General features: G+C 41.5%; 1 protein-coding gene across 3 annotated transcripts in view; it reads right to left on the bottom strand.

Annotated features, from left to right (window-relative positions):
- Window positions 1–1,273: 1,273 nt before the first annotated feature.
- USP22 (ubiquitin specific peptidase 22) overlaps window positions 1,274–27,312 on the bottom strand; it is an 87,178-nt gene continuing 61,139 nt past the window's right edge. For all 3 annotated transcript variants that reach the window (XM_015876787.2, XM_015876789.2, XM_015876788.2), the window contains 9 exons: window positions 25,903–26,072; window positions 19,923–20,070; window positions 12,581–12,686; window positions 10,837–10,995; window positions 9,927–10,053; window positions 7,106–7,197; window positions 5,571–5,633; window positions 3,635–3,784; window positions 1,274–2,259 (listed from right to left, as the gene is read on the bottom strand). In XM_015876787.2, the coding sequence (XP_015732273.1) occupies window positions 2,217–2,259; window positions 3,635–3,784; window positions 5,571–5,633; window positions 7,106–7,197; window positions 9,927–10,053; window positions 10,837–10,995; window positions 12,581–12,686; window positions 19,923–20,070; window positions 25,903–26,072 (1,058 nt within the window). In that variant the 3' untranslated portion in view covers window positions 1,274–2,216. The remainder of the gene's footprint in view (window positions 2,260–3,634; window positions 3,785–5,570; window positions 5,634–7,105; window positions 7,198–9,926; window positions 10,054–10,836; window positions 10,996–12,580; window positions 12,687–19,922; window positions 20,071–25,902; window positions 26,073–27,312) is intronic.

Below are 27,312 nucleotides of genomic sequence, written 5' to 3'. Positions count from 1 at the left end.
AAGCGTCACCGAGCATCTGCACGGCGCTGTGCCCAGCTCAGGGAGGGAGGGAAGGAGGGAAGGAGGGTGTTGCACCATTCAATCTGCATTTCTCCAGCCATTTTTCACTGGTTACATCTTGCAGCACCCGATTACAACCCGACGTTATTTCGAGCATGACGATCGGAGAGAGCCGGGTTACGAAACCAGCACACGCCATCGCTGCCGTAGCGATCAGTGCCGCGGTGCCTCCCACGCTGATGCTGTGCTGCTATTCACGGAGCTTCAATCAGCGGCTGCTTCTCCCTTCCCTCCTGCAAGCTGCCGCAGCAGAACCGAAGCAGCTCGTGCTGTCTGTGCGCAGTTCGGATGCAGTTCCACCATCCTGTTGTGTAGCTTCTCTGCCAGATGCTCATTGATAAAACAAAGTGGGCTTCACTGATTCTCATCCGATATCCTCCAGTGCTGCTCTGCAGCCCGCCCCTTGCAGCCCTCACATGCAGGTCAGGCACCCACAGCCATTTCTGGAGCGCCAGATCTAAAAGATGAAACACATCCAACGTTTATAACCACTGCGCTTCAGTCAAGCATGGGCTGCTTGGATACACGCACAGGGCTCAGGGCTGTTTTGGTGGGGCACTTACACCAACATAAGCAGCACATAACCCTCAGAACAGTTCTGTCTGGGCTCTGTAAGGAAAAGAGAGCAATGCTGGTTTTGCTCCTTTAAACTCTGTTCAGAATGGCTTCTCTCACGGGCTGCAATTCAAACCGCAGCCCGGCCTCCAGGGAGCAAGACAGAGCACAGCAGCAGTCACTGCTGCTATCCAGGAAGGCAAACGAGCCCCGCTGAACGGGGAGAGAAAAGGGAACAAAACCGTATTTGTGACAAAGCAAAAGCTGGTGCACCAGCTGCTGTGAGCCAAGGGCACAGACTGCAAAGAGAAGAGCACGCGAGGAGTTAACACATGTGGGAGGGCACAAGGAACCAATACCAGCCTAGCAAATACCAGCAAAACGTGTTGTTTACTTAAAAACCCAGTCAGTGCACTGCAGAAGTGCTCAATAGCAGCACATCCATCGCTCACTGCTGCCCCCCAGCAGCAACCGCTTCCAACAGATGGTACATTTGTCAATAGGGAGGTTCTTTCAAGCATCACACAGATAAACGCCTTTGGAAAGCAACGGGGAGGGGGAAAAAAACCAAACCCAACAGAACCAAAAATGTATCAATCAAACCCAGCAACAAAAACAAGAGATCTGGTGAAATTCAAGCATCCACAACATTAAAAAGAACAGTATCAACACGGCAATTCAGTCATTTTTACTGATGGTTGCAGTTATGAAGTTCATTCTCATGAAAAAACAACAACAACAACAACAACAAAAAAAAAAAAGGGAATAAAAGGAAAAAAAATATTAAGAAAATAGCTATTTATAGAAAAGAAAAGAAAACAAAAAGGGCTCAACCAGGACCGGATCTGTGCTGATGCTCTGGGTGAGCAGCCCGGTGGCATTGAGCGTTACCTGTGCACGCAGGCGTGCCTGGAAACCTGTCTGTACTGCAGCTTCAGTTCCACAAGTCAGGATTTCTTTTGTTGGTGGAAGGGGGGGGGCAATAAAAGAGCCTAATAGTTTCATACTGTATTTATTTAATAACTAAAATTCACAAATAAAAAGATACTCGCCAAGTCCTTTAGTTGTGTCATTCCCTCCTCCTCCACTCTACTGCTTTCAGATCCAGATGCATAAAAAAATGGGCTTGGATTTTATTTTATTTTTTTTTAATTTTTTTTTTTTTTTTTTAAATTTTAACTGTTATATGATTGGTCGTTGGAGCTGAAGCACCAATGGAGAAGATGCTTTATGGAGATGAGAATACACCCCCTTGCCTTCCCACACACGTTTTGGAGGAACATAGGAGATGTACCAGTGCCCGGACTCCTCTGCTCCCATTTCCCCCACCCAGAGCATTCCTTTCATTGTGTATTTCCTCTGATAAGTGACTGACTGCAGCCTCCTTTTTTCCCCTTTCTGTCCTTGCGGGACCGCATACACGTTGGACATTGTTCATTTCTCACTCTGCCAGGCTTGGAGCCAGTGTCAAGTAGGTCCTGTTACAGCTCAGTGCTAGTTGTTTTTTAATGGGTCTTTTTATTTCAGGTAGGTTTGTGTGTCGATTCAGAAGGCTTGCTTATTTTCTTCCTTGTTTATATCTGACAAGCTGCTGGATAAGGCTATTCATACTCCAGGAACTGTTTGTGATAGAACAGCAAATATCTGCAAGAAAGCAGAGGTACAGTTTCAGCTTTGAGCTACAAATCATAGCAGATCACCATTTCCATGGATGCAACTGTTAAAAATGAGAGCTATTCATGTTATTCTTTTCAAATCGAAGCAATTCCAGGGATATGCCAACTCCCCACAGGAGGAGGAGGGAAGGCAGCTGAGACAATCCCACCAGGGACTCAGGAAAGGGAACATTTGTCCATCAGTCAGACCCTCGTGCTGTGCACCTACTTAGAACCTAGAAGCTCTGGAAGATGGGACAGTGTTGATGCTCACCCATCTAACACATCACAGCACAACATATAACCGAGATGCTTCATGATACAATTGTTCCTTTAGAATCCCATAACCAGAGCATCAGACATTAGAATACCACAAACCGTCTGCCGTTTATCTGACAAACAGAAAGAGCCAGGCATGTGGGTGAAAACTCACGTGTCCCAACCAAACATGACTCACGTATGTCTCAATCTGTACTCAAATCTGGTGTTTTAGCAGGACAGAATTCTTCCTGTCCTTAATTACTGTACATGTACTGCTACAGAACAGAATCCAGCCCTCGGGCAGGCATGCTAGCAGGCAGCACACTGATCTCTGTGCTCATTTTGTACAACAGACACTGATGGGCTCACCACAAAACTCAGTTGAAATGCTTCAAAGCAATTTGTGGACTTTCCAATTAATACTGTTCTGTGTCCAGTCCCATGAAGCTTCCCTTGCACAGTGCAGGCCTACTCAGTATCAGCGCTCATCTAGACCAAGGAAAACGGATCAGAGACCAAACCAGCTCACAATGAGCCAGATGTGCAGTGGTTGTGTTGTAGATCCTGTTCTCACTGCTTATGGCAGCTCTCTCCAGAGTCATAGCCCATCCCAGCACAAAACTAGCCCCTCGTTATTCAATAAAGACAAACTTTCTTCTGCTGACCTCAAAGTGTAAGTCAGCATTAAATAATTTGACCAAAGCAAAATTCGGATATCACTGGAGCCTTTTTTTTTTTTTTTCTTCCCAGCTGAAGTTCAGAAAAGGAAAATAGGAAAATCTGCCTAAAAAATTGCAAGCTGAACATCTGTGCCTGCAGGAATTAACATAAACGTCATGAATAATTAAAACAAAACCTAAAGAGGCTCATCTTTCCTGTAGCAAACCCATGGTTGAAAATGCCAAAATAAAGACTTCACTTTCTAAGTTAACCTTATTTTTGAGATACACCCCAGTCCCCAGTGATTCCCTCTGATCATCAAATCACAGAATATCCCGAGTTGGAAGGGACCCATAAGGATCGAGACCAATTCCTTTGGGCTCTCTGATAGTTTTATGTTCTTCTTACGCTGCGGCACCTCACACTGCACACAGTTCACTTACCCTTCACTGTCTAGTACATCCTTAATGCTAGCCTTGGTGATAATGGCATCATCACACTTGAACCACTGGTCCTTGTGCTGCCGGATGAAGCTGGTATAGTGCCCACTCTCCAAGGTTCCCTGGTGATTAACTACTGCAAACAAGGAATACCTGGAACAGAGAAGAGTCAATCAATACGCGGATCAAAAGGGCAAAAATAACTGACATTTTAAAGAGGCAAAAGCTCATGTTCATAAATACAAACTGAAACAGTAAAGGATAGGATCCATCAATAAAACACCAGCTCTTAATGTTAACTGGGAAGAGGCCAACCCTGCCCAGGGAAAGGGAACGTGTTTCTCCCTGCTCCTACTGCAGTATTCCCTCCTGATGACAGCCATCAGCTTCACCAATATAAGCTACTGAAGATTTTTCTTCTAAAATACATGGAAGTTGATGCATCCCCGCAGAGGATCGCTATCTTAGTTACCTTCTACTTTCCTCTTCTGAACTAGTTAACTCAAGAGAGCCAGAAAAAACACTCCAGGGGAAAGAGAGGAGGTAGTCTGCAGCATATCCAGTGATAAACTGCTATACTGATTCATTATCCTTAATTTGGAAAGTCTGTACGTATTTTGAAGCACTAGATACTATATCGCATTCAGCCTCTACTTCCACCTTCTAGATATTTCTGTGCATTTGTTTGCTAGCCTGAAAAGCAGCAGACAACTCTGTCTGAAAGAAAGATACTGACACACTGATCAGGCTGCCTTTAACTTCTTTGCTCTAAGATTTTGCTCCCTGCCATGAATATACTTGTGGCTCTTTCTGGAACATTCTCCAGCCTTTACCTCTTTCTTACAGTACTGTCCCTCCAACCTACATACAAACACAGCTGCACAATGGTAAAATAATCTCGCTAATCTCCCTTGATACTGTCCTACTTATCTTCAAAATCTACAGAGCTCTTTTGACAGCAGTGCTGCAGTCGGCTCCTACTCCAGCTGAGTGCCCACAGAGCTGCAGATGTCTCCAAGTCATCCCCTTCTGAGACGAGCCCTTCATCTTGCCCTGCATGGAGGATTCTACTATTGCCACAGCAGTTTACTGGCATGCAGCATGCTGAGCAGCTCAAGACACCTCTGGTGTTACCTAATCAACTTATCTCCCTCTTCATTAACAACTTCTTCAACCTATATCCCATGCAGTCCTCAACAGTGATCAATCCTGTTTTCTTTCATGAATCTAACAAGTCAGTCCCTTTAGGACCACTTGGAGCACACGCGATTGGTGTCTGCTTCTGTGACAGCAGTGATGAGACCCAGTTAGCTGTTGGTTTTTGTTAAAATCTACTGCATGGTTCCCATTTCCTTATGAAACTTTCAGTGCCAAATGAAATCTGAGGCATTCATTGAGTAATTTAAACACACAACATTAGCACATGACTGCAGTGACTGAACCTGCAACCTTATTTTAAAACAGTTTGTCTCAGCGTCTCATTTTCCATATAGCAAAGTCTATTGGTTTCAATTACTCTCCCCTAAATTCTTTAGCAAGTTCTGTACCAGCCACTTTGTGACTGACTAGAACCTCATTACTGAAGTCATCAGAGCTTACTTTCAGCCCTCTGGGACTTGTTTCCCTTATTGCAACAGAAATAGGAACATTTAAAGGCAACACAACCCCCTTTGGGTATCGGAACCGTAACTGCTGATTTTGTCCACAGATCAATTAATTACTGGGGTTACCATCTTCAGATCAGTAAATGAGCTGCCACAAACCCACGAAAGGGAATGCAATCATGGCAAACCAAGCTTTATTTTGCAACACTTCAGACTTACTGTGCTGTCAAACGCGGTAACGCACTCTGTGCTGCAGGATATGCAGCAGGCTGTGCATCTCCTTCTAGAAGCCAACTACACCCTTCACAGTAGGAGTCATGGAATGTACCACTTACTTATTATCATTGTTTAGACTATCCGTCGGCTGCTGGTATTGCCCGTTCATTCTGCTCTCTTTACTGCAACACACACACAAAAATTCAGTCACTTAAAGCAGTGGCTTCCAAAACCCAGGAAATAGATTTTACATGACATTGGCTTGCTCAATCCAGGTCCTAATTCAAAAGCACAGTGCTGCTTAGCAGCAGAGAAGGGATGCTGATTAGGATGCTAAAGATGCTTTATTTGTTCTTGCAGCAACGCTACTACATAGGAAGCATCATTTCTCCTGCCAGTCAAGGCTTTGGTGCTGCAAATACAGATCTGTTTACGTCAAATGTCCTATCCAAAAAGCTTTAAAAAAGGTTAGGAAACAATTTGTATTTTAGACCTGCTAAAATATCTAATTACCTCAATCCCTTATCCTCTGATGGGTCAATCATCCTGGCTCTGACTTGTAAATTCATTTTGTGTTTTGACAGCAGCAATAGGATTATGCCGTTCATTTTATAGGCGATGGAATTCAGATTACTGAGCTATGCCTCCTGATTATCCCCTCTATATTCCATTATGCTTGATAACTTTCATCAGCAGATCCTGTTCTATCCATAGAGAATTCACCACAGAGGAACAGAAAAGTCTCCAAATCTCCAGAATGTACTGGAACAAACCATATATTCTTAATGTAACAGTATTTAACAGAGCTTCAGGGCTCTCCTTTCTCTCCTAGAAGGAGGATCTATTTTACTTCAGGGAAGAAGTCTGAAATTACTACGAACATTTCAGCATCAAATAGATACTGTGTTCAGAGATGTCATGTTTTGGGGCTTCCTGCATTGCTTTGGATTCAAATTAAATCTGAATATAGTCTTGTATATTTGAAGGGAATACCTGATAAATACTCGTCAGTTGAGCTGATTAAATTTCTTCATTATGGAAGGAAAAACTTTACAGTTTTGTTCAATATAAACATTATGTCTCTACCAAACTTGGGAGGTGGGAGAAGCCTTCCTGTTTGCTTAAATACCAATTAGAAACACCTGTTTCAACCTGAATCATGTGCTTTTCTTGAAGCCTTCTTAAAAAAAAAGATTGAAGGTACAAACCAACCAACCAAACCAAGTCTGCATGTGCACAGGAATAGAAAGGAAAGGTTTTTATAGCCTCAGAGATGTCCATCTGGGCACTGGGTTGCATCTAGACTGCAGAGCACCCAGCTGTGATGTGAGATGACTTCTAGGTGGGCTCTCAGGCCATGGAGACCAGAGCACAGAACTTAAAAGTTTGAAGCAACAAAGAATCTGAGTCTACAAGTTTAATATGCATTAATTAAAGAAAAAAAGCCTGAACTATTAAGTCCTTTCTGATGCACAAAACTCAACAGTCTATCAAAAATTAACTTAGGAAAGATACACATTTCAAGAAGCTTACAGTGGAAGTACCATTATAAATATTGCTTTATCAGCTCGACTCAAGGATGTTTCATGATGTATGTGTATGGAACTGGTAAGGTTCCATACAGATCTTTGGGGGATTTAAACTTGCTACATACCTGGAAGCCATGAATGGTGTCATGTCCAGCTCCAGTGGAAATGAGACATACGTAGTGATCTTTCGCCTCAGTTTGGCTGAGTGTTCAAACCGCTGGGGATAAAGTGGAAGAATTGGTTTTTCTTTTGAGATAGACAAAGCCTCTCTATTACAAGCATCCTAAGCTTAGGTATGGTTACACAAAAGGATATCAACAGGCAGCAGCTAGGGACACTACCTGATTTCTTCTACCACCTGGCTGGACAGGGATCCCCCCCAGGTAAATGCTAGAACGTGTTCTACTAGGAAAATAAGTCACTATTCATGGAAGGAAAATAAAACAGTATTTAGTAGATTGTTTATCTTAGTGTGTATCCACACAAATTTACTCTCAACTGATGTTCAAAAATACACTGAAAAGAGCAAACACAGCCTTTAAGCAGAACAGTGTTCAGTTCTACTATGCACTATTCGAATGCACTGCAGCTGCTGCCGACATCAGCACAGAAAACTGGTGACAGCAAAAGCTTGCTATCAGATTCACACATTCAAGCCATCCATCCAATCATCTCAAATGACACATGCACAGGAATACCAATTCAAATTAAGGCAAAAATGGAATATGGTCATAAAAGAGCCCTGTCCCTCAGCCAAGAGCAGCCTGCAGCGCCCACCGCCCTTTTCTTCATCTTGTCGACTGAACATTAAATAGAAACGGGAACAAATAACAGAAAGACATGAATGAGTTTCTATTTAAAGGCAGCTTCCCTCTCCATTTCTCAGAAATTCTGCTCTATTTACACTTCTAGTTAATTATTTTCCAATTGTGGTGCCATAACAATTCCCTAGCAACAGATCCAGACGTGAAAAGCGAGGACTTCCAGAATCCTTATCTTTTGTGTCTCTCTTTTGCTTCAAAACATGAAATGAAATTTGCATTTTTGGATGCAAACACAACCACTCCAAAAAAATAAGTTTATTTTCACAAACATCTTCAGTCATTCTGCGTAAGACTGAAGGAGGTTTAGCATATTGATACGGCCTCGTCCAAAGGGCAGAATCACCTACATATCTTGCCAACCACTCTGCGTTAAAGGAATAAAACGAAATTAAAAAAAATAGAAAAGCAGGAGAAAAAAAAACCCAAACCCCAAAACTCTTTCTCAAAAAAACCCAAAATCAAAAGCCAAGCAGCCAGCCAAGAACTCTTAAAACCTCAAGCCTGCCATGCAGGAACCACCTTTAGGAAGAGCATGACCAGCAGCAGAAAAACAAAGGAACAGTGTGACTGTCTCAATCAGGGCAGTAACTTGGCTTATCACACTGTATTGCCTTGGTTAACATGGAAGATGTAACTGAGGGAACACTGGTGTTTATGAGGAAGATCACCAGAAGGCACCACAATTGTCCCTAACAGTCTTAAAAGACCAATAAGTTGCAGAAGTGGGAATTCTTCCCACCTGGACTACCCTTTCTCTACTGGAAATCAGAGTTAAGCACTTCAAATGAATGCAGGCCTTCCTGTGGCATCCCATGTTTTTATTAACAAGCTTCTGTACAAGCGAGACAAACTCTGAAAATACATTTTAAATGGCTGCTATGCTGGCCATGGAGTCATTATGTCATTCAGTTCCAAGCTGCAGTCATTTCTTGAATACAATCTGTGAGTTGCTCAGTGTGACAATGACATCGTAGTTACACAGAATATTAGATTTTCCAGCATGAATGTACTGAACTCGCTTAGAGGCTGCTGGAAAATGAACCTGAAAAAACATCCGCTTGCTACAGCAAAACCCAACATTTACTTTGCCATGACAAGTATGAGATAAAGGCCTATTTCCGAAACTGCTGAAGCTACTCACACGTTTCACCAAAGTTCAAAGCCTAGAAATCATCTAAAAATTTATTAGCCAAAAGAAGCATGTGGAGAAGAAGTTGGAAAGTGACACAGTAGGAGCCTTCACTGGTACACAGCACAGAGGCTGCTGTTCAAAATGTTTCCACTTGCCACAGCCATAGGTAAAATACTGCTTTCCTTTATGTAGCTTACTACTGTCACTAGATAGGCAGCTGCTAGAGTTGAGGACAGTGACCATCAGTTGCTGCCTAGCAGTGATGGGACTCTGTCATTCTGTCCCAGGAGACACTCAGGACCTGAGGTCTGCATCTGAAAAGCTCATGTATATCAAAGATGCAATTACGTGACGGCTGTTCCCGTAGAGGCCCACGGCATCACTTTTCAAGGACCCTTTGCCTGCTGATACAGAATGACAGTCATCCTCTATGATAGATGCTTACTTTGCACCACAGTCATGCTCTTTTTATTTAAGACATAAATCACACAGGACTTAACAAGCTGAGGGCACCAACTATAACATATCTCCCATCTGACATAATTTGGATTGGAAATGCTGAAGAGTAATCTTCAGTGAATTAGTTGGGAAGATAAAAGAATCCTTCCTCACTGCAACCTCTGCATGCTTTCCCTTCAGCACAGAGCTTCCTCTGAGGCATCCTTCCAGTAGATGCATAAAAATGTTACTGTGCAGAATGAATAAGCATTACTGGAGACTGGTTTTTAGGCTGGTTCAGGTACCATACTTGTCCTCCCACTTTAGTTCTAGGTTCTTGCTAGGTTCCCAGAGATGTACTGCAAAGCTACATTACAGGCATTATAATGGTATCCTAATAGAACATCTATCAAGGCATGCAACTTGTTCTTCATATTAATTGATATAATAAAAGAAGACCCACTGAAAGATAAATTCCTGGACACATCTTCTATCTCATCCTCTGAAAGAGGAATAAACACCCTGAGCTCTGTCTGCCCCCTGTGAACTTACTTTGAGATGAAAACAGGCCACAATGGGTAATTTCTTCATAGTGAGTTGTTTGGTAGATTCCTGGTAGCTATGGCAACCACTACATTTGATTTTGGCACTGCTTCCTAGATGTTCTGGCCTTGTAAACCTGAAAAACACATTAAAAAAGCAAAAGGATGCTCAATGTGATCAGACTTTTTCACACATGCTGAAATCACTTCTCGCTGTTATTTGCATCTCTCCAGCACCTCAACAGAAGCCTTTAATGGCTTTTAAGTGACATTTTAGGGAAAGAATTAAAAAGAAAACAGACCATTATTGGAGGTATTCAGGCTAAGTGCTACAGTTCAGATACCCCAACTGGGCATTTACCATTGCTCTACTTGGGCAGATTGCACTGAAATGCATCAGCAACTAAAAAAGGAGCTGAATGTTCATTCCCCTCCTTCAACAAGACAGTTAATTTTCAGACGGACAGCAAAGATCTTCTGCTTTCAAAGCCAAAAAACAATGTCTTGGAAATTCTGAAGCAAAAAGATAAGACTTTGGCGCTCAGCTGCAAACTGTTCTGCAGGACACTCTGTGCCTGCAGCCCCTCCAGGGCTGAGGTCAAAGCTCAGATGACACAGAGACAGACACTACTGTTTTCAACCACATAAAGCCTCAGTGCCTGCAGCAGGCAGTGTAAAATTTATCTTTGCATCACGTGGATTTGACTGTTCACTGTCAGGTCCTCTGTTGCTCTTCTATTTCTTTCCCACTCTGCCTTGTGTATAACCTGAAATACGTATAACATACATATTTCATACTGTTTGGGGATTATGCCATGACAAAGCGTCACTTACTCCCATTGTTCACTGCCACCTGTGGAGAAGAGAATGGAGCCAAATGCTTCTTACCCCACCAAAACTGTATTTATCTCAACTCATACCTTCGCAAGCAGTCTGTGAGAGTGGTGGTGCCTGATACATGGCTTTCCCCATTTACGACACTGCCATCACTCCCTGGACTCAGAGGCCAGAACGGGGTGGAGGAGCCTGGCAAATCCAAACTGATGTCCCAAAATGGGTCTATCGTTGTGGAAACGCCACTATGAAAAAGAAAGGAGTTTAATACATACTTGAAGGAAGTAAAACGAATGGGTTCCCTCAACTGAGAGCGCACTCCAACCAGATATTTAAAGAACTATGGGATCTACATCACCCCTAGAGGGCACTCAAAGATGACAAAAAATATACGTATATATATGCATATAAACATATAGTTGCTCCAGAGTGTTCTCCCACAATTCATTACTTTTCTGTGCTGTAGGAAATGTATTTCAATGCAAAATATGTTTATTTGTGATCCAGTTGGGTTACTTAGATACAGATGCTCTGTTCATACCACCATCTAACATCAACAGCACCACTTACATGCAGATCTACTAGTTCAGAAGGCTGGTGCTCTGCTCAGGACATGAAAGGTGGTGCTGAAAGGCACTTAAAAAGAGGACCAAATATTTCTGCCACAAGGTAACGCACTGAATTAACCTTTGCAGTTTCAAACGAAGATCTCTTTGTAGCATTTGGAATTTGAGAGGCCGAAGAGTAACTGCATCAAGAAGTGAACGTTCTCTAACAAATTTCTGTAGAAGACAGCTGAAGGCGAGCCAACAGCTAGAGCATGGGGAAAGCTGCCCAAAACTGTGCTCTGCACTGACTCAAGCCCCTTGCTTGGAAGCATTTTCTGATTGCATTTATTATGCTTTGTTGTTGTTGTTGTTGTTGTTGTTGAGTCCTCTCCTCTTTTAAAAGTAGAGATCTCACCAAGCCTACAGTGTTCTGCCTTTTTTTCCCCCCTTCTATCTTCATTTGTGCAAAACTTGTGAATTTTTAAAAGAGAATTTCTTTTGTTAAAATTTCTTCCAAGCTCATACCAAGCCATGACACACCAAAGTGTTTTACTGCAAGGATCCTGCAGCTCCAGCAGGCAAAGAACATTAATTCATAGTTATTTTTCCTACAGAAAATCTCCTGCAAATCTCTCCAGGAAACTGAGAACAAAAACAGATTCAACCCAACACAGCACAGTGTCCACTGATAGGACACTGCGAATGATCATCAACAATGCAAGCCCAAAAAAAAGGTTCATAAAACAGAAATTCTGACTTCTGAACTGTGGTGACACCAAACACCTTGAAAGTCAGCTTGCTCCAGTACACAGCACGTCAACAAATACAATTTTTCTTACTCTTGTAAGACATTCACTTGCTGCTGCCTGAGATCACCTAACATCGGCCTCTTTGAAACCTCTCCTGAAGACACCTGGGGCTCCTAACTGAAGGAAAATAGGGCTGCATATCAGAATTTTCATGTGTCAACAGCTGCACACTTCTGGAAGCAAACAGATCTGGAAAGTCTTTTTCTCATGAGCTTGGTAATCACCCACCTTTTAAAAGTAGTAAGAAATCTACATTCCTAAGTCTTTGAAGCCTTTTTTTCTTGCAGCGTCTCAATACACGATAGTTAACTGGTAATTTATTGCATTCAGCTGATGTTGTATATGAACAGTTCTCATCTTGCAGGCATTTTGTTGTTAGTTTTCTGATGCACAAAAAAGAACTCAGTACACTGCTGCACCAGAGAGCGTGCAGCCTCAAACCAAGAGCACAGAATTGGAATAAAAACACTTACTGGCAGACTTGACAGGTAACATCAGACTGTAGTCCGCCTGTGAAGATTTGGTCTATGATGCAGTTACAGTGGTTGGGGTTGTTGGCCTTCTTCCCATTATCATCACCTGGAGGAATGCAAACAGAGACTGAGAAGTCAAAAACCCTCCTAGGGAATAGTAGCTTGTCTTGGAATGTGTCTCTAGTTGCTCTTTATAACAAAACTCAAACATACTGTAAGTTCACATAGACAATATGGAACCCTCAAACAACTGTGCAAATAAAAATGAGGAAACAAAAAGAGATCTACAAAAAATATAACAGAGAATCAGAAGGTGACCAAATGCAGTCAACTCCTGTAGAGGTGAAGCTATTACAGTAGTCAGCAAATCTCCTTTCAAGGCACAGCCCTGTTTCCCTTTGCAGAGATTTGCTTTGTGCTATCTGGTGTGAAGATCAGCTCCTAAGACGAAACAACTGCCAAAATGGTTAATGAGAATGACTCTCTAAACTTCACTAAGGGGGCCACTGTGCAACATTTGCAGCTATCCAAATGGCCAGAGCTTTGCCACAAAGCATTAATTTCTGCTTAGACAGAGTTTTGTTATTTTCCTAGATGAACACAGAGGGGAAACATCAGCAGATGCTGCTTTTTAACTCTACCACCCTCAACTTTTGAGGGCTGTGCAGGGGAGGAGCGCTGCTGAGACCATCAGCCTTCAGCCTGCTGCCTATACCCCGGGCTTTCAGCATCAACATTTATCCTCCATTCAAGCTTTCACCAGTCAGAAAATGACAGATGTCCGTATTGGAACTGGAAAGATTCTTTAAATACACAGCAACCCTCTACCTTCCCAAGGGATACCATGGGCTCACACATATCTTCCAAACCCTATGAACGGCCACTGCAGGTCTAAGGAGCGCAGCTATTCATTTTTATGACGAGCACTGAGATAATGCCAGTTCAGCTTTCTCAGATTAACCAGAGGTTGAAGTAAATAAGCAATAACTTCTTGGCACAGTTCTCAGCTTTGAGGCACATTCCTTCTACTCTCCATAGGCAAAATAGGAGCGACACTTTTCTCCTTTGATTTCTGAGACTTATGCTTACTTCCTTAGGTAGGTTAGATGCGGTCAGTTTTGCTCTGCAAACAGATGCACACAAATTATTTTACAGCAGCTGTAATATCATTTTATCATTATATCATGTCATCATATCGTTAGCTGTTTATCATTCTGTAAAGCACATCTTCAGATGCCTTCCAATATCCTGTAACAGAAACAGCTAAGACAACAGAGTTCTGCCAGCTTCCCTGGAACCTTTAACTTACTACCAAGTATTTCCATTTCAGAAATCAAATGCTATGCTGATGACTCCTCAAATCACAGCTATTATTCAAAAGTAATTAATTTCTAGACAAGTGCGTCCAAAACCACCTAAACGAACCAATGTAAGGTTTTCTTTGCTGGAGTCTTCCTTAGCAGTCTTAAGAAGGGACATGTATCTATCTATCTATCTATCTATCTATCTATCTATCTATCTATCTATCTATCTATCTATTCTGAAGTATCTATATGATACTTCAGAAGATTGTGAAAAGACATTACTGACAAAGGTTCCACCTGATCCTAAGTATGGAAATAACGACATGGGTGACACCTACCAATGGCAGTTGGCCACCTGAGTCAATTAGATCCTAAGTGCCTCAGCCAAGCTCTCATCCATCTGCTTTACAACGTCTGTTGGAGTTGCCAAGAAACGCACACTGTCTCCTTAAAATGGCTCTTGAGCAGAATGCTCTACAATTAGATGTGAGACGTGCAAGCTTCCAGGTGGGGGTGACCTGGACTCGGACACTTTCTGATAAGCATTTCTGCTGAATCTTACTGACGTCAGGATCCTCAGAAGGGCTGAATTATGGTGATGGACAGAGTGTGCACACAGATTGCACAAGGCATTCCTCACCTTTACAAGACCACATGTAGGCTTTAAAGACTACACGTGGATTTAAAAAAATATATAACCCTACGCTTGCTATCTTTGCTTTTAATGTTCAATTATAAAAACAACAACTGTTACATTCCTGTAATCTCACCATTCGAGATCGATTCCTTCTCTCTATTGCAAACAGGCAGAAGCAGAGAATGAGCATCCAGAGAGTATCAGTGGACTGCAGGTAACATCCCTGCTGGGCACCTGTAATAGGCAGCCAGCGCCGCCTCCGGGAGAGCAAGAGCTCCCTTTTCAATTACACAAGGCAATTAGCATCAGTGACGAGAGGGTCTCAAAAGAATATCCTGCAAGCCTGTTCGCAGCAAAACAGAAGGGCATTACCCACTCAACATTGTTTCCCATGACATTTGGTTGGAGGAGGGAGGGAAGTCAGATTACCACCTACTCACACTAGTCAATAAGGAACAGATGCTGAGAGGAGGGATATTATGCAGCTGAGAACTGGAAGCTGTGAGGCTGTTGTGCTCAAGTTAAGGTTACCTGCAACATTTCTATCTTACAAAGTTGTTTTTACCTTTCTAGATTTGATTTTCAAAGCTGTTTGTAATTCTTACCAGGAAATCAGCGGCTTGTTGTAAAGGATTGGTGAGAACAAGCCTAAAACTAAACTCAAAACCACATCAATATACAAACCAATGTACTTGTGAGAAGGAAAGAAGAATTAGTTTAAATGCCTGAATTCCAATTAAATGAAACTTTTAAAAACCAAAGTGTTACCATGCCTGTGCAATAACCAAGCACATTAACTTGTGCTCAATCGTATACACGTGATATACTACTGAAGTTACATCATAATTAATAACAGCACAAACAGATACACAAGATTACTTTTTAACTTGGAGTGTGGTTTTGAAATAAATTAGTTTCACCTCTGGCTTCCATCTTTTAAAGGAGAAAAAGGAATTAAAAACTAGTATCATTTTACATGGGGAACGTATCAAAATGAGACAGAAGCATTGACTGTTCTGCTTTGCTTTGGCCCCCACTGTTCTGAACACGTCCTTGTTGTTCTCCGTCATCAAGTGCTGCACACGTTGATTTCTACAGACTGCAGCAGATGACTTGTTTCACAGACATATGCTTTACCAGCTCCTAAGAATATCCTGCAGAACACACAGCACAGGCTGTTGCTTTGCTCCCAAATCTTAGCACAGCATTCTCCTTCTGACACAATCCTCAGCACCAGGCTTCAGATTTGCTTTGTAGCAGAGCTCGTTAAGAAATGAACACAAACTGCTTCATGAGAAGCAGATAAACGAGGAATGACCAACCACTGCTTTGTGTTGTTGCTGTCAGAGATCTGGGTAGCACTGGGTGAATAAAGCTTGGGTTAAAAATGCTGTATTACTTCCTTTTCTTTTTTTTTTTTTTACCTTGCTTTTCAAATGTTAGCATAGAAAGGCACAGATCTACTGCTCCTTGATGGTGGTGCTCTTGTAATTAGGAAAAAAGAAGTACAGACAGTCATTTCTCAGCGCTGAATATGAACTTTTCAATTGAAGACTTGCTCCATACAGAAAAAAATAATGATAATTCAACAACTCTGCCCTAAGTTTCTCCAATGTGGAGCAAGTCCAAGACATGGTTAATAAAATGCAATGTACTTGGATGAATGGAACTGTGCAATGATAGGAGTTTGTGGAATTATACATGTGAGTTTCTCCCACAGCACTGATGGGCTGCTTGCTGTACCAACTAACAGCTGACCTTCTGCTACACGGAGCGGGCAGATACAGCCCCATATAGCACCCCTCTAACACACGAGGAAGCCTGGAACTCCTGGAGAATCCCGCACTAAGAGCAGGTTATCTGTTGTGTGTTATTCACTGAACAGCCTAAGAGCGCATGCAGGAAGCAACAGATCAATGCAATTTCAGCATCTTCTATATTCTGAACACATTCAGATACTGAAAATCAAAGCTGCTGTGCATCTCAAAGATCAAAGTCAGTATATGCCGAAGTCCAGGTGAATGGGTAGGGTCCAGTACAAAAAAGGTGGCTATCAGCTACACAGCAAAGCTTGTCACAGCATTACTGTGGCAAAGAGACTGATATGTGGCTGCAGAGTGAGCAATGAATCTCATTTTGAAGCCTTTGTGGGGAGCAGGACCACAACATACAATGGTACTGCAGCGCTCTGAGAGCTGTAAACCAGCCAGAGAGACTGAACTGCACAAGGCACAGGTACAGCCTGAGCAGCACCTTCCAGCGGCAATGCTGGAAGAATTCAGATTGAAAAAACACTGCATTTTCACTTGGAGGAGGCTTTTAAGAACAGACCGTACACACAGCTGGGTTAATGGTAGAGAAAAGAAGAATTAACAGCTTAGCCCTTCTTTCCTCACCAAAATATTAGTTTTCAGTTAACTTACCCTCTTCCAGCTGTTGAAATAATATGATGCATAAGCACTATAAACTCAGTTCCTTTTCCTTCAGAAATACCTGGTGTCACTGCACAGCACAGAGCAGCCCTGTTAGCGATCAGAACGTGCCCAGCACAGACACTGCAGCTCAGCACAACTGCGTCAGCACAGCAGAGCTATCACCCCTGAGATGTGGTTTATGTGGGCGATCATGCAGGAATCCTGAGCTTCACAATTTCAGTACAATTAACTATAACCAAGTATTTACTCAGTCACCATTAAAAAAAAGAAAGAAGATTCCTATCAGTTTTAAAGGGTGCACAAACCTTTGCGTATACAGAACAGAGTCTGTTCTCTTGCCTTCACATTCTTGGAATAGAAGGGGTGTCCAAGCAAAAGGCAGACAAGGACCCCAGTAAATCCACAGAGGAATGTAACTTTTCTTGTGACTACCTGGGTCAGCCCATACACCAATTTCAGGGCAGATCATTTTGTGCTTGGTAGGATGCAGCACTGCAGAACTTATCTTTTAACACACAAAATTGCATTTTCCAGATTTAGATGACAGATCAATAATGAGAATTCACAGCATTCTCTGACTTGCTTTACAGCACTTCCTGGAAAGCAAAGTAAATGGAATGGAAAAGTGATGACTGGCATCAGCCAAACAAGCATCACTGGGGTATTCATCCTTCTTAACATAAGGAGCACTTCCATTTACTTATGTACCTAAATCCATGATGATCATGGATGATGTCCAGAAGATGGGGCTTTTGAAGACAATTTCCCCCATGACAATACTATGTCTAATTGCTGAACTTGCACTGTGTTTTAATTGCTGAACATGATTACTCTGAAGTGTAAACTTGAAAAAAATTTTAATTCTATAAAACAAATCTTTTATATTGGGAGAGAAAGTGTTATTTGCTTACTGCGATTTTATATTGTATTACTACTAATATGTTTTCATATGTGTATTCTACATGTGTGTCTGCCTGCATGCCTAAGCATGTAAGTGGGCAAGCAGTCTCACTATGCAGCTAAATAACCAGCTCATTCCAAAGGTGCCTTATCATGACCACACTTGAAGTTCTGGTCTACATGAACTGGTTTGGTTCCCACACAACTGCACAACCACTTCTTTTAAATGGCTTTGATGTGGCATAGGTTATTTACCATAGTTTAATACAAGTCTCTCTCCAGTTCTTCAGAATCAGATGCTCTAAAAGCTGGGTGCACAGATGTCAAGGATCTCACGACAACACCTTCCCACTGGTAGTGCTGTGAGAATGCAGTTACGTTCATGCAAATAACTCAAACTTGAGGGTTTTAATTAAATAACTGAACTCCAGTCCTTGCACTGAGTGCTAGTGGCACCCATAAGCCACAAAAGCTCAGCACTAAGGATTCAAAAACCTAGTCTGAGCTTGCTTAAAGCACTATGAAACTGTGTGTTGTCAACACATCTGTGATCTCCAACCAACTGCAGAACAACCCACGCACAGGAATACGCCCTTTCCAACCAGGGTGTCCTACAGGTCTTCTTCATAGCATCAGTTTCATCTGGACCAGAGAGGCCAAACAGAACAAAGAGTAAAGATACATCTGAGAAAGCTCCGTTTTGTTGGTAACTCCAAAGATTCTTCATTTAAAGCCAAAACACATGTAAGAAAAAACAAACTCTGTTCAGGTTATTTCTCAGTTTCATGGACATTTATGGTTGCAATTTTTTTTCTTTACTCCTTCCCAAACTGATCTTGAAGCATACAAGAAACAGACGCATCATTTTGTATCAGAGAAGGTGAAAAACCTTCAAGATTTGTTAGGCCAACAGCTCAGAAATGTTACAGCAAGAAGAAAACATTTCTGTTTGCAGCTGAGTTTTCTTTACTGTTAATACACAGTGTGAGAGAGGTGAGTACCTGGATTGACTCTTCCTTACAGCACTTCAACACTCGTTTCATTAAGCTTTCTGAATTTCTGTTGGTGATTGTCAAACGACAGATATTAATGATTACATAAGGGCTGCTCTGTGGACACCTTTCCTGGGAAGTATTAACTCTGGAGAAGGCTCTTTTGGAGGACACCCATTATGGAACTGAACAAGCACATCTGCTACAGTATAATGCTCTCTCAAAGAAAAAAGCAAGACCTCAAAACGTTTCAAGGAAGCAGTATCAGGCTTCTTTCTGATAGCCCACTGACAAGGCACAAAACTAACTTCTAAGTGCTTTTTCTAAGAGCACTAGAGGAAATTTCAGTGCTTTAAAGTTTATTTTTAGTGACAAAGGGATTTTTTTTTGTTTTGATAGTACCAACCCTGCTATCTTCCCTTACAAGCATAGTAGAAAATGTCTGTACAAGTAAGAATCAAACTAGATCAAACATCAACAAATCAAAGAACTCTTAGTTAAAATTTTATCCAATTAACAAACGTAAAATACATAATTCCATGCAGTTATTACCAACCCATTGATTTACACCTTAGACAGTTCACTCCTAGAAGAAGGCCACGAAGTGTTTTTTACTGTACTGTGCAGTTATGTATTTCATATACGTACTAATAAACACAGTGTCAAAACCAAAGACTGATTTTATTTTTCTTATACACGTTTCTGTAAGCAACAGGGCAGCATAATACAGAGGAATAATATCTAAGCAAAATAGCCTCAGCCTCCCCTATGTTCCTTTCATCAGTGATGAGACACTGAATTCCACCCAGCTCAAGTATATACAGAACTGAAATGGAAACTGTAAAGACTGTCTCTCAAGCCAGTAAGAGAAGAACATAATGGTGATTCAAACCAACGTAAAGACTCAACTGCTTCTAATTAGGAAATTCTGATAGTGGGAATAGTCTTGTCCTTTAAGTCTATCAGATGTTTTAAAAGGAAGTTGCTAAGACTGCTTTACTGGAAGACACTCTTTGCTCTACCTCCTTTTGATCCAACATTCCTTGTTGATTGAAGACTCGGCACAAGCCTTACCTTTGCAGTGTCTGTGTAGCACATCTAATGCAGCAATGAGGAACTCGTGTGCATCTTGTTGCTCGTACCCTGCTAAATGCCGTGCATGAGTCCATACCAGGTGCAATAACCTATATGGAATGTGAGGAGATCGGTGCCCAGAGTAAAACTGCTCAAAGCAAAGAAAAGGACATGACTGTTAACAAGTTACACAGCCTTAATGCATTTAATTATTAAAATCTTTAAGAGCGCAATTAAGTCAAATAAATTTAAATCATTTAACTTTGATGGTCTTAATAACGAAAAAGACAGTATTTAATCAGACTACTGAAGAAACAGTCTCAGAGCTCTGAGAAGTTTCCTTCATTTAGCAACAAATTAGCATTAACGAAAGAGGGACAAAACCCTCAAAACAGTCCGACATCGATGCCTTTCACTGTAAGAGAAATCTGTGGGTTTGCTGGGTTTTGGTTCTTTCTGAAAAACCTGCCACGTTCTAATTAAAACAAACAAATAAGTCAGACATAAAGAAACCCAAACCAGTGATGGTCTCTGCTTTCCTGGGTTGAGGTTCGGCTCCTTCCTCACCCCTCTCCATGTCATCCAAGTCCTGCTGCTGCAACTCCTTTCATCTCATTCTGAGTCTGCCATCACCTTTTCCTCACTCCTGTCAACAACTCTGGCATCCCCAGGCTGAGGTTAAAGCCAGCAGCCTTCCCTAAGCAAGCTGACTTCTGTGTTTGTTCAAGAACTGCTGCACCATGGTACTGGTCCCCAAAGCCATGCTATGAGCAATTGGTGCCCCTGCAGAGTGTCAGGAAAAGCCCAGACAAGCTTGTTTAGCTGGGCTTCAGGCTCCATCTGGATTTGGAAATACTGGTCTGCAGCCTGATGAGGACAGAATATCTGCAAAGGCAAACTTCCCCATGGCAATGTACCAACGCATATTGATCCAACTGGTATTTCACTGAGAATGTTAAAAAAAGGAAGTATTTAAGGGTAATATTTTTGACAGTTGGAAATTCATAAGGTCTTCTGCCTTCCCTAACCTTTAAAAAGCTATTTTGCCAGTAAAGGGTGCCTGCAACACCACAATTACATTTTGCCACGATCCTTCCAATCTCACAGACATTTATTTTCAGTTCCTCTTCCCAAACACAGAATACAGCAAGCATCAAACATACACAACAAGGCAAAGGTGCTAAAAGTGGCTCATCTACTCCTTACACCACGTTTCAGCGTATTTCCTTAAAAATACATCTATTTTTAATTACTGTGAGCTCCCCTTCTTCCAAAGAAGATGATGTACCTCTGCAGCCAACCACCACAAAGTGCTTCTATAAATAAAAGGATCAATAGTCAACGGGGATGCCAACAAGAATGACACCAAGGGACCAGAGCAGCGGTGTGCTAATGGAAATCTGCTGACACAGCTGCTGCTCAACATAATTCGGGGAACTACAGCAATAAAACTTCTCTGTTCTGTCACTCCTTACAATTAGTCCCAGAGCTCGCCGGTCATTTTCACCAACAGCACTCTCTGTAATTACTCCACTGCAGACACTGGAGCTGCTAGTAGCTTGTACATTCTCTACTGCTTCATTAGGATGAGAAGTACCTAACAGGAAGCTTTATCACATTATTGGTTATTATCACACAGAAACTAGAAACACAACTAGGAAAGGCTCTGATGACCATATATGTATGCAGAAGAAGCAGGGAATGACTCCCTTTTCTATACACCAAAATGAAACCAAAGGATCTGAGTGTGTGTTCAGCAGCAGCACTGTATAAATGTATAAAACATCCATCCCAACTCTATGGTTTTCTCACTGGTGGAGAGACCAACCTATCAGCACTGATCCAATACATAAAAAGGATAAAAAGCAAAAGAAAAAAGGTCAATTTAAAGCCTTATTTATTCAATATTACACAAAGCTTTTCATTAACTGTGCAAATCTAAATGGCTGTCTTTGTAAGTCACCTCTAAAAGACTTCAGTGGCACAATTCTTCCGAGCAGAAATTAAACTATTTTTCTCTTTGAAAATGTTTTCAATCAAGCACTGGGAGTTGTTTATTTCAAAGAGAATTACTTCAAGCAACTTGCAAACGACTGGTGAGGCATTATTTAATTGCTGTTCTGGGTTAGAACAGGATCCAGTGTCCCCATCCTTACACACGGCTGTGTTTCTCTGTCCCACTTAAACACCTGACTTGGAAGATTCTTGGCTCTGTATTTTCCATTGCTGCTACCAAGAATATATTGATACTGGTCAGGATGGAGAGAAAAAAAATAAAAGCATCTGCACTCCTTCTTCCTGCCAAAAATACATGCAAGGATGTTCCCCAGTTGTGTGAATAAACAGATGCATCTGATGCATCTTGTACATGTACTGATTTAACACTTTCCTAGCCTTGTAATGAAGAACTTACAGGCATAAATCCTGTCCCAGGCTCCAGTCCTATTTGAAAAGCTAAAACCTCCTCTTAGAAATAGTTCTCAAAGGACTTTAATTGTACAGAAGATTTACAGTGGATAAGGGGAGTGGGTAACATCTTTCAGAATACAGCAACACCTACAGAAGCTTCCCAACAAAATGCAAAGCTTCAAGGAACCAGGCAAGCAGCTGTGCCTTCCGGCTCTGTGTATTTTCTAAACTCATTCCAGGGATGAGATTTCACTAAACAGGCCCAAAATTTGCATCTTCCCTTACAGCATGCAAGGTCTCTGTCTACAATAAGGGTCCCAGCTACTTTTCTCCTTTGTACTTCTGTTGTAACTTATTTTATATACAAGTTGTTTCAACCCTGTACAATCTTAAGATATCACAACCATGCAACATCTCATTCCTTCTCCTTTTTGTCCTCACTTCTCAGCTTCACAAAGTTGTGCTGGGCACTTTGATAGGCTGCTGGGGATGACTAATGATGGGAACAAAGGAGGCTTTGTTCTTTACATTTCTGAGTGGACATGCTGCATTCTGCTATATTCCCAGGTATTCTTGCTATTCCAGTCACAGAGTACGAATCCACTCATCTTAAGGCACTTAGGAGCAGTTACTCTGCATATGAACGTACCTAAACATTGGGATGTAGGTCACCCTGGAATGAATTTTTGTTGGCAAAGCAAAACTAAAACACAAATACCAGCAGGTAAGAGAGTAGTGCACAAACCCTTTCAGCAAAAAGGGTTCATGAATATATTCTGTATGTCCAGCTTTCCCTCCATCTAGTTCCACCGCTGTTATTCCCAAATCCTTTCCATCCCTTTTCTTATGCCATGTAATTCATGTCACGGTTATGCTGAAAAATAGGTTTCAAGTAGCTCAAGTGAGAACGTTCATTGATAGTTGTTAGAAAAAAAAGAACACACAAAACCCTGAGATTATTGCTTTGCATACCTGCAAGAAAAGCTCAAGGTGAGAACTCAGCCTGGAGAACTACCTGGTGCTCACCACCAACCCACTACAAGGTGGAGGAATTTTATACTTCCCTACTTATCACAAGCAAATCACTGACATAACCTATATAACTAAATGATTTTGTTGTTTTTGTGTTTTGTTGTTGCGGTTTTTTTTAAGAGTAAAATTTGCTCTTTTACATATCCTAAGTTTCAATTAATGTTCAAACTGGTCTCTTTCTCCACAAGAATTCTTACTTGCATGCATTCTCCAGATCCCCTGGCATTCCATTTGCCTAAGATCACACCTTCAGAAAAAGAAAGGGTGGAGGGGAGATGAAATTAACCCTTGCCCTGATCGTCTGTCACTGGGGAAGGCGCCTTGGGATAACTGCATCCGTTAATCCTGGTGGGAAAGGTTCATAAAAACAAGACAGAACCTGAACTAAACTTTCCCTGGTAATTCAATTACAAAGGAATTCTTAAGAACCACAGCACTGAGATCTCCACTAGTTGGCCGTCCTTCATTCAAACCTTATCTCTGCAGAGATGCAATAGTCGACATGAAGAGTCCTACGCCATATATTTGGGATGTGAAAGATAACCAGACCAGGAGTGTAAGATACCTGCTTTAATTCTGCATGCGCTAAAATTCAGCTGAATGGAAAACAGAAATTTGCAGTGAGCCGTTGCAGAGCTATAAGCACCAAGTGGGATTATTACCGTTTCCAAGTTAAAATCAATAAAGTTGGATGCGACACAACAGTTTTGTTTCTGGAGTATTAAGTGCTCGTTTTACTTTGAGGAGTCACCTTCTGTTCTCCTCCCACAGCACTCTGCTGCAATAGGGGTACAGGATACTGCACTGCTATTCCCACGGTCTAAAATCAGAGGTGGTTCTTTGCTCATCCACATGCATCTTACAGAACATGAATTATTAGAACTAACGCAAGTGTAGGCATGAATTCTGATTGGGGAAAATGAAGACTGAGATTCCCAAAGTTGTGTGTGAAATTAAGCTTGATTACAGTTAAATTAAATGAGAACACTGCACTTAAAGCCCCATTACTGTAACTGCCCATTCTTTAGTACGTGCTTGCACATGGTCTAGCAAAAGGCATCTCAGGCCATCAGCAAGGCTGAGCATTAAAGAAAGGAAACACAGACCAGGCTCAGGCAGTGCTGATCTTTCCCTCCCGCCACTCCAACTGTAACACAATACTCATTTCCTCCCTTCCCAAGGGATCTGGCACTTTTTTTAAATATATATGTATAAACAGAACATGGCAAAATTAATCAGAATTAGACTTCAAACAATAATCTGATGGAAGACCATAATGGTATTTTTTTTTTCCTTTTTAATAAGCAAACACGTGTCTGTATTATCAGTTTATATCAGTCTACAGGAACTGTTTCTATGCTTTTCTGTTTATGTCTAGTGACATTACCCCATTTAAGCCCACATCTGGTCTGAATAATGCTGTAGCTGTTACCTATTGCTACGCCTGCCTTTAGTTTTTTACCTTCTCTCCAGACAGGCTTAGAAATAATTGAAAAATCAATCAAAAAATGAGAAATACAATCTGCTAATGACTGAGAAGCAGCATGAAAAGTTACAAATTGCATTAAGTGCTGAGTACAACTAGAAAGCAACTTTATACTGGAAAGGCTAAGGGGACTTTCCCTTCCACATACACTGAATTCACCTATACCAAGCTGCTGCACACAACCATCCCCACCTACTTTAAATGCTTTGTACCAGTGCATACTATGGCTCTGTTTTGCTCTGCTTAACAAGAAAGCAGATCTGTCACTGCTGGAAACAACTGGAGTGAGTGAGTGTGTGCTTGTTTTTAAAGACATCTCCTTTTATAACCTGAAGCTTATGTTTAGTCATATAGCCCTTAATTAAGATAGTAAAGCTTATCTGCTATCAACTAAGGATGTGCCCATCACATACAGCACAGATTGGACTTAGGGAATGGCATGCTGCAAAGCTACCTGAGAAACAAAAGAACCGCTGCTCATATATGCAAGGTACAAACCATATCAACACATCCACCTTCATACTTCCTCCCAGCCATAAACATGTTTCCACTTAAGAGATAATAGCACAGAGAGTTTTCTGTTAGGAAGTACAGAATCAACGTCAGTAAAATACTTACGCAAAGCTACACAATCCAGCCCCTCAAACCACAAGGCCATATATTGCTTTATTATTATTCCCATTATCGCCAGAAGAGCCTGTGCCATTCTTTCCAGTTACAACTTGCACATTTAATTAACATACACAATCAGCTTTCAGATAAACAACGGCAGGTCAGCCTCAGAAAAGCAGGCAGCACTGTATTATGTTCAGTACCAGCACTGCCTACACAGCAATGACTTATGCTTAAGTCTTTAAAGGCCAAGAGTTTTCTTTTCAGCAGTCAGGTATTTCTGACAGTGGGATCTCAGTCTCTACCGCTCTCATTTGTGACCCCAAGGGGAAGCAGAATTTGCGTTCCTTTTACATTTGCAAATAGAACACAATCCCTTTTGGGATACAAAACAGCCAACATCTGCGGAAAGGTGATGCTATTGCAGCAAACAGCACTCACCTCCTGAAAAAGCGTAGACATTTCACAGACCAGACATGAGCTGGGGCTTTGCATTTCACATTTGTGCCTGTCGGAGAGGAAGAAATCTCGCAGCAGTGGAGTGTGGGTAAGTGCCTGGACAATACAGTTCATAAAACATGTGTTCCCAAGATTGATTAGCCCTCGTAGACCTATAAAGACAGAAAGGGAAGGGAACCGTAAGCATTATTGTATTTTAAAAATAGTATTTTTAAATTATTTGCATTTTTATGCCATTTTCACAGTAGTGTCAACAGATTTACTACGTACGTGTTGCTCCAAGTACACAGTTTTATGTTTAGGTAGGCTATTGGTTTTGATGTACTCAAGTCACAAGCTGCCTCAAGCTTTCTCAACTACACCATGGCTTGGTTTTGTTTGTTTGTTTTTGCTTTAAATTCTTAGAGGAACATAAAACTCAAAGTACAGCAACACCAACAGCGTTAATTTTGCAGAGGCTGTTTTCCCAACCGCCACCAAAACATGTTCCCTCCTCAAGCTTGTACCCAAAGGCAATGACAACTGATACACTGCAACAGTATGACACATTAAAATAAATCAGTTTGTTCTCAGACCACTTAAAAGGCTTTCCCTCATGCAAGTCAGAAAGTCAAAGTAAGGTTTTTGTACTGATAAAATGCAACAATTATCTTCCTAAGACAGGCAGCAAAGGAAACGGCCTCAGTATAAGCCAAACAAAAAGCCAGTGACATCCAGGACAGACTTTGTGCTTCCTCCTTTCCATTCAAGGCCTGAGAACTGAACAAAACACCCTTAAAAAGCAACTCTGAACAGTGCTAGTTCCACTCACTTGTTTTAACTACATCAAACGTTTATCTACAACACACATCACAAAAGTCAATTCGGCATAAGAGGATTCATCACACCTTAAGTCAAACGTTCAGTAACGCCCAGAGACGGTTTCTTGTGCTTGGAAACCAACGTGCTTAAAGGAATGCTCTTTTGTTGCACAACAGAAGAGAGGTTAGGAGTGGGGAAAGCTTTCAGTCATTTGCAAAGTCTAAGCGAGAAGAAAAACATGCTCAAGTCCTTGAGTACTCTTCCAAAACATTAACAGACTGCCACCATACAGGAGTGCTAAACAAGGTCATCAGGTGGACAAGAATACTGATTTTTTAATCAAAAGTTTACTTCAAAATAAGAAGAAAAATAAAGCACAGACATACATACAATTTTGCTATCAATTTAAAATGAACGCGGTCCTCTTTTGCGATATAGACAGAATTACTACGTAAACCATGACTGAAAGAAATGACGTGATAGAGAACAAAGAATTGCCTTGCCATTCTACAGGTGAAAAAAAATAAAGGAGTATCAGCTGGCAATGCTGAGCTAATTAAAAACGGTACAGTTCCCTTGCAGTACACCAGG

The sequence above is a fragment of the Coturnix japonica genome, chromosome 14 (assembly GCF_001577835.2).
Source record: "Coturnix japonica isolate 7356 chromosome 14, Coturnix japonica 2.1, whole genome shotgun sequence".
Lineage (NCBI taxonomy): Eukaryota > Metazoa > Chordata > Aves > Galliformes > Phasianidae > Coturnix > Coturnix japonica.
The sequence above is the reverse complement of the archived record's forward strand: the minus strand, read 5'-3'. Positions and strand labels throughout refer to the sequence as shown.